This window comes from Sceloporus occidentalis, unplaced genomic scaffold (assembly GCF_023333645.1).
Source record: "Sceloporus occidentalis isolate IW3139 unplaced genomic scaffold, rSceOcc1.0.p SCAF_155, whole genome shotgun sequence".
NCBI lineage: Eukaryota > Metazoa > Chordata > Lepidosauria > Squamata > Phrynosomatidae > Sceloporus > Sceloporus occidentalis.
Window position 1 is genome coordinate 272,253 of NW_028317135.1, and position 11,394 is coordinate 283,646.

Genomic DNA, 11,394 nt, shown 5'->3' on the forward strand with positions numbered 1-11,394 from the left:
TTCCTGCCTTTTGTATACATATAACGTGATGCTCCATCACAACTTGTTCAAGAACTCCAGAAAAACAGGTATTAAAAAAAAAAGAAAGAAATTTATAAATCTAGAACTCCTCTAAATCTCTGCAACCTCAAGAATTCAGACTCTTAACCTAACCTTTTCACCCCAGGAGGATTATGGGAATGTTCGCTGCCCAGAGGAATCCACGTCTCTGATTTTTAATAAATACCTTTTAAAATCAGACTACTGTAGCCAGCAGCTTACATCCGTGTAAACATGTTTCTCCAACATGCGCAGGAAGACGACGGCGCCCACCCAGAACCGTATCCGGAGCGAGTCCCTCCGACAGCAGGCAGACCGAGCCGACGGCAGAACGCCAAAGAGCACGTATACGACGCACACGACCGTGAAGAACTGCGGGCAAAGGAAGAAAAATGTGTTGGGAAACACAGACCCCGATCGTGACTCCAGCTCTTCCCCTACATTACGCCCTTTCCGCCTTCTGTACCATTAGATCTTAACCCCTTCAGCACAAAGCCCGTACATGAACACGTACAGCGGAATGCACGGTCACTAATGGGTTTAAGGACAACCTGAAGGGGTTAATACGTGCTAATGTTACTGTCAGTTATGTATATGGTTCAGGAACTGCAACGCGGTCTAAAAATAAGAAATGCTGCCCGACGTCACCCGATACGGGAACGCTTTACTTACAATCGTCCGCGGGTAGTCGGCCAGCGTTCGATATTCATACGGCCACAATATGAAGGAAGGAACGAACGAGAGAACCCCAAGGAGGGCAGGAACAGCATAATACATGCAGGCGAGAACCGGAGGATAAAGAGCTGGCACACGTGTGACTTCGGCTGAGAGCTCTATTTAAATATACATGGTGCCCCCTTCTCTGCGAGGGGCCCTCGCCATCAGATCGGAGGCAGGTTTATTGGCACTGAAGAACGGCACAAATGGAGAGAAGCTGCTTCGTGTTACAAACGTAAAGCCCCAGAGCGCAGCATTCTTATCAATAAGGAGGAGAAGCAGAGAGCTTGGCTAATGGGAGCGATCACTAAATACTATTCAACGGACATCCCGTTATACTAAAGAACGGCCCGCAAATATACCTCATTACCGGCTTTCCTCATCATAGAACAACCAGAAAGGCGATGGGAGAGCGTTTAAAACACGCGCACAGGGTCTCATTAGGCAATCTGGAACTCTCACGTGGTTGCCGGCCGGCAGCGAGTAGAACGTACAGGTTCTTTAGGACAACCACATCTATCGCAGGCTTCAGAGCTGGGGGACAGGGAGAGGCAAACGCATCCGTGGCATTCTGCACGATCTGCAGGACGAACAAACAAACGTTTAGCGCGACCCCTCAGCGATCGCATGCCTTTAAGTCCTATAACAGCAGCGACATTAAAATCCTGCGATTCCCCTCCAATTATCCTTCCCCCAAACCAATAGATAATAAATGAAAATGACCACAAATCTACTGGGTCTTCTCTTACTATCACCGATGGGGTAGAATGGAAAGGGCTGAGGGGGGAGAGTCAGGCCGAGTCATTTCCCAATTTCATGCCTACAACAGAAACAAACAGATAATAAACATCGGGCACACGCCGGAAAACCGTTACAGTTTTAAACGCCCGATTGCGCGATCGGGCATTCCCTTCCGGCTCTGATCCAAAGGGACGCATGAAAAAACTTAAACAAAATAAAGGGCATCGGTTTTAAGTGTAACCTGTAATTGAAAAAATGAAATCACTTTGTGGGGGGGGGGGGGGTCATCTATTTGTTGTGCCGGCCGATTTTCTAGGAAACGGAGAGAAGAAAGGATATTTCAGACCATAGGCAACATTCAGGGAAGTATATATTATTTGAAATATATACCATGACCATTAAATGCAGCGGAGCTCGTCAGGCCCAAGTATCTGCTACAAAAAGAAAAGGAAGAAAGGAAAAAGTTACTCACCTGAAGGTCGCAAGAAAGCAGAGAGGCCCCCTTGGCCTCTGAAGTTGTAGTCATTTGCCGGAACGTCGGTAAGCCGTTATTATCTGACCCAAAGAGAGACAGGAGAATGAGTTATAAACGCCAGGGCCCCGCATTACAAAAGCAATAAAATACGAACGGCAACAGGAAATTCTCAAGCGTCCTTACTCACCGAGTAAACGGACGAGGATCATTGAGGAACAACATGAACCTGAAACAAAGAAACACTCAGTCCAGGCGGAAACATTAAAGAGATTCGCTTCAAAAACCTCAAATACATAGGAGTAATATGTAGAAGTAACCAGGAGAACCCAAAGGACCCCACGCAAGACCCTATAATTAACGTCTGCGTAACGATGACAACTCACATTATCCACGACTCTAATTCCTACATTGACAGAAATCACATTAACCATGCGCGAATATGGAGATAACCTCCGTCGTTTTCTATCGCAGGAGCCGTCATCTTCACGTCACATCTTAAAGTCTTTGGCGTTTTCATGTCCAAATCTTTCCGTTACAAATGACCGCTTAACTCATAAGCCTGCGACGCGCGTGTAATAAGACGAGAAGCACAAAGCCGCGTGCAGCGGGGCTCATCAATCCCCACGCGTTACTTATTTTCCAAATCAGATGCCTTACCTGTTGAATCTTCCTTGCAAAGCTTTTGTTCGATTTCTCCAAAGTCGCTGCAAACCGGTTGCATCCTAGAAACAAAGCAAATAAGCAATATCTTTCTGAACGTGCCCAGAAATATGCACTAAATTGTCTTTAAAGGCACCCCCTTTAGTGCATATGATAGCTGAGAGGTCCCTTTAAATTATCATGGTGTCCCCTTTGAAAATACTGGGAGGATCCTGAAGACCCCCAACGCATTTGCCCCTCCATGTCGTATATATGATACTATCCCTTTAACAACGGCATTAAAGTCCATGCGTGTAACGGCGTACACTTACATATTTAGACAGGAGCCATATTTATTAAGAGTCGGATCCTAACTGCAATCCTCACCAAAATCACTTCATGTCGCCAAAAGTGAGCCTAAGGACACAGAATTAACAGATTATTACGTGCCGCCAGGACTAAACCACCCAGGATCACTGTTTCCATTGGTTACATTTAGCAAAAGTCTGGATTTCAGACGGAAAGCTTCATTTTATTTAAATCATCGATTATTATCGGCTATTCCAAAAACACAGGAGAAGCCCTGGTTCTGTTCCGACCAGAAGCCATTCCTCTGAAAAAAGGGAGAGAATTTGTTTGTTAAAATCCTCGGTACGAATTCGAATTTTGTATAAAAAGAAATATCACTACTTGTGTTGGAATCCATTATTTCTAATTTTGCTTATATACATTTACGTAATAATTCTATCATTGACGCTTTGATAGGCGGAATTCTTTAGTGTTTTCCATCGGATATTGTTGGAATATTTTGTCTAAAATCATCTATTTCCCTCTATTTAATGTGAAAATACAAAGCATCATAATACCGCGTATGAGATACGGGCTCAATAGTACACGAGAATATTGCCCGGAAGACTCGCTATTTTGTGTTCTTTTTTTTTTTTTTTCGCCCTGTAAAGCAAGGATTCCGGGAGAAACGCGATCTCAGTCATACTAAATGCTTACTAAATAACAACAATACACATCCTGAGTTACACAAATATTTGTAATCATCACACACCTAAAAACAAAACGGATAATAATAAACAAGACACGGCATTTCACACACACAATTACCCAAAAATCAGTTAATGACACACAGAAATGAGTGATGATGTCATGCTATCATTAACCGTATTGCGTCACCCCCCGAGATTCCAGAACATCACGTGACGTCACATCAAACGCTATTAATAAGTTAAGGTAATACACTATAACGATCAGCTTTACCCACAGGAGAGGGTAACCGGCACGCCGCGGCCCAGCGAGCGAATCAAACCCCAGAACATGGACATAAACTCTGCACAAAGAGTCAATATTAACCCTCTGTGCGCCACAGCGGCGTGCGGCCCATCGCCAGGCAAACACAATCGTATTGTTAAATACATATAAGCGAGCGGCAAACATCTCAGATGCTACATCACAACAGCATAAAACACAGGGTTTAACCCTTTAGGCCCAGTTTGTATTTTAAAAAAACCCCAAACTATTTATCGATAAATAAAACCACATGCTTGTCTTGTAAACAAGCCGCTCGCCGGCCCTCCGTGTCCTTACTGTAATAGTTCAGCCCGAGTCCAAACAATCCCTCCAGGGGGTAGATTTTGGTGTAATAATCCAGACCCCAGAGCTCCGCCGATCTGCAACCAATATTATATTCCAGGGCCTTGGCCTGTTGCTTGATTGAGCAGATAATTCCCCAATTCACCCCAAACAGGCTTTTCGGGGAGCAGAAAGTTGACAGCAGCCCCCCACGCAAACTTGTGGGGTCTTTTGGGTTTACATTTCTTAATAGAAAGAGTGGATTAAGCGGCAACATCAAAGCAGCTCTTTGGAAATCACTGAACAGCCCAGCAGTCCTGACCCAGGTGGATCAATCAGGGCCGCCCTCTACCTGCAAGATCCACCTCCATTCCTACCAGGAGATCCTGACAGCCTGCGGGGGGCAGACCTCGCAGTAACAATACGTGAATAAACCGTGATATTCATCGGAGGACAGCTACCGCATGGAGAGGGGCAATAATAATGATTATTATGTGAACGGCGTATAACGGGGCAATATCTGCGCTTTATGCTATAAGATTGGACTATAGTATGTGCTATACAAAGTTTCAGACATGGCGTCTGTTCATCCTCACCCCAGCCTCAGGGGGCACCGGAAAATTAATGGGGTTCATTGTCAACCAAAATATTCAATGATGCAACATTTTTTAAAAATAAATGATTGTATCGATAACAATAGTAATAATATTATTAATAACAATAATAATAGCAATAATACTAATAATAATAATCATAAAATATAACAATACTAATAGTAATAATATTATTAATAACAATAATAATAATAATAGCAATAATACTAATAATAATAATAATCATAAAATATAACAATACTAATAGTAATAATATTATTAATAATAGCAATACTAGTAATAATAATCATAAAATATAACAATACTAATAGTAATATTAATAATAATAATAGCAATAATACTAATAATAATAATCATAAAATATAACAATACTAATAGTAATAGTAATAGCAATACTAATAATAATAATCATAAAATATAACAATACTAATAGTAATAATAGTAATAATAATAATAATAGCAATACTAATAATAATCATAAAATATAACAATACTAATAGTAATAATAGTAATAATAATAGCAATAATAATAATCATAAAATATAACAATATTTTCGTTTCTTAGTATTTTGTATTTAGATTTTGCTATTTGAAGAGGGAATAAAACGGCCAAGATTATGGTTTTTCATTCTAAAGCTAAAAAATGGCTTCAGTTTATTGCAAATAACTCTGTGAACGAGTTATTTATCTTAAAAGAGAAAAAAAAAAAGAAAAACACAACCGCAAATAGCTGTATATTCTGTAAAATAACACAACTTCACAAACCGGTGAGACGCGTCCGTCCGTGCGCGTTTGTGGGAGACATTGTCGCTGTGTATTGTAGCCTGTGTGTAGCGCATGCACAAAAGACAGGGTCCTGGTTACAGCCCCCACAGCCACGTTACCTTTTAAAGTTCAAACCCATGTGATGTTTTTTAGCGGTTTTATTAATATATATTTCTGTTTTGTTGTAACTTTTCATGTCCTTAATGAAACTTGAATGCAGATGTCAGTGTTGATGAAGGGCGGTGGATTCAGCAGCCGCTGGCCCCCGCTTCAGTATTATAACACCCCACATTTTTTTTTTATTCTTTTTTTGGGGGACCCTGCCTTGTGTGTTTTTTATTATTATTATTTTTTGGTTAATTCCAACATTGCGGCTACAAATTTGGATTCGAGTTCCTGAGCTGTACATTTCCTGTCCACTGCTCAAGGGGGGAAAAAACCGTAAAGAAATGTAAAAAAGTTTCAAAAAAAACCAAACCTTTGTATTATTTATCACTTGCAAGCTCTGTTTAATAAATAAAGAAACCGTTTATAGTTTTTTTATTTGATTGTGTAATTTATTTGGGGTCTGGGGGCTAATTTACATAACAAGCCCTGGAATCTGTCCACGGGGTCTGTATTATGAGGGCTCTACCGGGTATAATATATATATATGTATATATATAATGGATCAATAATGGAACCCTGGAAGAGCAAAAACATTTCCACCGAAATGATTATTCCTGTATACGTTGCCCCAAAGCAGTGCAGCATGGGAATTGTAGTTTCTCAACCACAAGAGAGCTCTAGGAAAAATACACCCACTCGTCGCCCCCCTGACCACCCATTCCTAACCCATAAAGCTGCTTGAAAGGGCAATTAAATACCCTCCCCACACACCAAACTGTGTAAATAAAATGAAAAAGTCATCAATCGATTCCGCTTTAATGTCGGATTTTGTTAACATTTTATAGTAAAATATAAAATAATACGAAGAAAATCCAATGCCATAAAATACAAAAGTCTACAAAAACGTCGTGTCCCGTTTCCCGCGAGTTACATTTTTATCAAAAGCTAAATTTACAAAAAGATTCCCAGGCTTTTCCGTGACGTAAACTTCAGAAACTGCTGGAATGGTTACCCCCCCTACTGCCGCCCGCTAAACCCTGAACTCCGAGTCCACGATCCGATGGTACAGATCCTCTGTGAGGGGCCGGTAACAGCGACGGCTCTCGTCCAGGACGTAGAGCGGCTCCCGGACGCGCAGGGGAGAGAAACCATCCTGGACCAGGCGGCGCTTCTGCTGTTTAAAGGTCCCCGTGCACTCCATCGCCTCCTACAAAACAACATACAGGGCTTAGCAACCACACGGATACCATGCACCAGCAACCAATCGCGCAGGGGAATCCCATACACCAGCAACCAATCGCACAGGGGAATCCCATACACCAGCAACCAATCGCACAGGGGAATCCCATACACCAGCAACCAATCGCACAGGGGAATCCCATACACCAGCAACCAATCGCACAGGGGAATCCCATACACCAGCAACCAATCGCACAGGGGAATCCCATACACCAGCAACCAATCGCACAGGGGAATCCCATACACCAGCAACCAATCGCACAGGGGAATCCCATACACCAGCAACCAATCGCGCAGGGGAATCCCATAAACCAGCAACCAATCCTGCAGGGGAATCCCATACACCAGTAACCAATCGCACAGGGGAATCCCATAAACCAGCAACCAATCGCACAGGGGGAATCCGATACACCAGCAACCAATCCTGCAGGGGAATCCCATAAACCAGCAACCAATCCTGCAGGGGAATCCCATACACCAGCAACCAATCGCGCAGGGGAATCCCATACACCAGCAACCAATCGCGCAGGGGAATCCCATACACCAGCAACCAATCGCGCAGGGGAATCCCATACACCAGCAACCAATCGTGCAGGGGAATCCCATACACCAGCAACCAATCCTGCAGGGGAATCCCATACACCAGCAACCAATCGCACAGGGGAATCCCATACACCAGCAACCAATCCTGCAGGGGAATCCCATACACCAGTAACCAATCGCACAGGGGAATCCCATAAACCAGCAACCAATCCTGCAGGGGAATCCCATACACCAGCAACCAATCGCGCAGGGGGAATCCGATACACCAGCAACCAATCCTGCAGGGGAATCCCATAAACCAGCAACCAATCCTGCAGGGGAATCCCATACACCAGCAACCAATCGCGCAGGGGAATCCCATACACCAGCAACCAATCGCGCAGGGGAATCCCATACACCAGTAACCAATCGCGCAGGGGAATCCCATACACCAGCAACCAATCGCGCAGGGGAATCCCATACACCAGCAACCAATCGCGCAGGGGAATCCCATACACCAGCAACCAACACCCAGACTCACCATCAGTCGTATGAACCGTGGACGGGCGTACGAGGGAATAGACTCCACTACGTGGGTGTAAAGTCTCTCCAGGTCCAGCCTGTGGCCGGGGCGCAGAGTGACAGCTGCCATGCCAGCCCGGCCCTCGTGTCCTGGAGAATGAAATCAAGTGAAGATTCACCTTCCACAAACTATGAGGGCAGCAAAGATGGGGGATGGGGGGTCCTGTTACCTGGGACCGTGACACCAAACACATTGACCTCCTGGAGGAAATAAAGCCCACTCAGGATCTCCGACACCTCGGTGGTTGCCACGTTCTCTCCCTTCCATCTGCAATAGGATTATATGAAAACGGTGTTAGAGACGGGGCAGGGAGGCCGTGTCAGGGGCAGGGAGGCCGTGTCAGGGGCAGGGAGGCCGTGTCAGAGACGGGGCAGGGAGGCTGTGTCAGAGACGGGGCAGGGAGGCTGTGTCAGGGGCAGGGAGGCCGTGTCAGGGGCAGGAAAAGGTGACCCCCACGTGCTCAGTACCTGAAGGTGTCTCCAGTGCGGTCCCGGAAGTACACGAAGCCCAACTCATCCTGCATCATCAGGTCTCCTGTATTGAAGAAGCAGTCGCCGGCCCGGAAAACATCCCTTAGCAGCTTCTTCTCAGAGAGCTCTCGGCTGCCCACATACCCCAGGAAGGGTGACATGGGGGTAACTGGAGAGATGAGAAGCCCCGTCTCTCCTGCAGAGATACGAGAGCATGAGGGCAGCTGCACACACAGCCCAGAAAGCATCAACCACGATAAGAACCCCAAGAGCTATATAGAGCATCACCCGGTGTACTCGGCACTTTACAAATGCAACAGCATAACTAGAAGGTAAATAACGGCCACAGGCTGAACGAGCCGGGAGAAAAATTAGAGGGACACAAGTGTTATGGGAATGGGGGACGTGGATCCCAGATACCCCACAATGTGCCTCAGACCTGCCACGACTCTCTGACACCGTCCATGCGCGTCCCTCACGGGCTCATCCTCCACTGTGTCAAACTTGATCAGATCGAAGGGGCAGAATTGCTAAGAAGAATTAAAAAGGGGGCCGTTACACCCTGGGGCCATCGGTGTCTTAGGTGCCGTAGTCATACCCCTTTGCCAAACCCTACCTTGTACAGGAAGCTGCCCCTTCCCACTGCCCCCGGGGAGCCCGTGTAGTTGAAGAAGCTGATGTTGAATTCCGTCATTCCGTACGTCTCGAAGATCCGAATTTTCCCAAATCGTCGGCTGAATTCCCGCCAAACGTCCGGACGGAGCCCGCTGCCGGCGGCCAGACGCACCCGGTGCCCGACCTCGTCCGCACACTGAACGGGAGAGCGTCACTACCACGGGGTCCAAGAATTAAGGCAGGGAGAGGGGCCACAGAGGGCACGCTACAAGCAGGTGTAAAGAGCCTTACCTGTGGCTGGTTGGTTAGGTACCGGCACAGCTCCCCGATGTACTGAAACACAGTCACGTTATATTTACGGCAATCGCTCCAGAACTGGCTGGCGGAGAATCGTTCCTTCAGTACAAGCGAAGCCCCTGATTGGGGAGGAAAAACCATTAGCGACGTACACGGCACCTGGAGCCCGCAGACATCCCCTAATGCCCAACACCGAGCGCCCGTAGGGCTCGGCAGCATCACTGAACGCTCACCGATACCGATGCAGCCCCCGACGCCCAGTAGGGCTCCAGACTTGTGATAGAGGGGCAGTGACATGTAGATGATGTCATCAGAGTGTGCCGAGCACAGCTGGTAGAAGGCGCAGCACATCAGGGTTTTCAGGTGGCTGATCCGAGCCGCCTTCGGTAACCCTAGAAAGAGGCAACAAGAAAGGGCACCGTCATGGCCACAGGAGCTACGCAGTGACGTCGTACCACGCTGTGGCATATGACGGCGCTACATTAATCCGTTTCTGGTAGCACTGGGTGCTGGCTGACCTGTGGTGCCGGAGGTGAAGATACAGATGGCGGTGTCCGTTGGGTTTCTTGGCACCCTCGGCTGGGAAGGAGGCTCAGCCTCCGAGGTCTCGTCCATCATTTTCTGAAGGTTCCCGACATCTTCGGGGTATTCCCCGGGGCCCATGACCCAGATCTTTATCCCCATCCCCCGCAGTTCGGGCAGAATCTCCTGGACGGCTTCAAACAGCTCTATGGGGAAGAGGATCATGAGAGGCAGCCCCTTCAGCACCCTACCGTTACCCCCTGTGCAAGCCAGTGCCCCCCATTAATAGGCACTTTATCAACTGGTACTTCCCACTATTCCGCATGTGATCTGCCTTACCCCCGTCCCTACCCTGACACCCTTCGTCCTCCCTAATACCCCTTTATTCCACCCTTTGACCCCCCATTCTCCCTAATACCCCTTTATTTGATCCTTTGACCCCCCATTCTCCCTAATACCCCTTTATTTGATCCTTTGACCCCCCATTCTCCCTAATACCCCTTCATTGCACCGTGTGACCCATCCCCGCCTATTGCGCCCCTTCTTACCCTGGCTGGTAATGAGTCCCCGGGCCCCGCTGGCTCTTAGGCAGTGGCTCAGGGCCCCTCTCCGGACGTTGCAGTTCAGGAAGGCGACCACCGCTCCCAGCTTGGCGAGGCCGAACCAGGCGCTCAGGAATCGGGGCTCGTTGGCCAGCAGCAGGGCCACAGTGTCTCCGGGGTTTAGGGCTCCCCTCATGGAGGCGGCTGCTCGGTTGCTCCGGGCTTCCAGTTCTCCGTAGCTCAAAGTCTGCTCCCGGTACCGGAGGAAGGGTCTCTCGGGCTGACTCTGGGCTCGCAACTCAAACAGCTCGGGCAGGGACCGGGCCCCGGAGGCCATCCACCCGCGTACCTGCCGCTTCACCCGGGCCGCCCGCATCGCGAACCGCGCGTCCTGCACCAAGGGCCCCACTCGGCCCAGCAGGGGCCACACGGCCAGCCCGGCCATCATCGCCACCCCGGCGGCCGGGGACACGAGCATCAGCGCCCCGGCCAGCACCGATCCCGCCACCAGCCAGATAGCCATCCCGGGACCACAGAAAGAGAGCCGGTAGAGACAGTGGGACGAGCCGGGAGCCTGCAGCCGGCGGAGATAGGCGCCTCCTCCCTGCCCCGGGGCCGAGCGCCAACCCCTCCCCTTTCTAGGGAGGACTCCAATTCCTATCACCCTCAGCCAGTGGCTGTAACAATCACCTGGACCACACCAAACATTGCCATGCGGGGCCCCACCACGCCACATGGGCCCCCGCTCGCTCCTTAACCTCCCTGCACAGGCTGCAGCCACCAACTGCCCCTCATATAAACATACCGGACTTCTGTGCACACGGTCCTCACCAACCACCGCCGGTAACTGCCCACGCGGGGCGGCCGCCAATACAGCGAGGCTCCTAACGGCAGCGGTTACCGGCTTTCTCCTGCGTGGCCCCGG

The 11,394-nt window shown here is 48.2% G+C and overlaps 1 protein-coding gene across 1 annotated transcript; it reads right to left on the reverse strand.

The window, feature by feature from the left end:
- Window positions 1–6,709: 6,709 nt before the first annotated feature.
- On the reverse strand, window positions 6,710–10,992 carry LOC149280434 (long-chain fatty acid transport protein 3-like). The gene is made up of 10 exons (XM_089500451.1): window positions 10,476–10,992; window positions 9,924–10,133; window positions 9,639–9,797; window positions 9,400–9,524; window positions 9,110–9,304; window positions 8,933–9,023; window positions 8,491–8,689; window positions 8,193–8,290; window positions 7,982–8,112; window positions 6,710–6,886 (listed from the first exon to the last, which is right to left on the reverse strand). The coding sequence occupies exons 1-10, from the start codon at window positions 10,990–10,992 to the stop codon at window positions 6,710–6,712; spliced, it is 1,902 nt and encodes a 633-aa protein (XP_089356577.1).
- Between the last annotated feature and the right edge of the window lie 402 nt (window positions 10,993–11,394).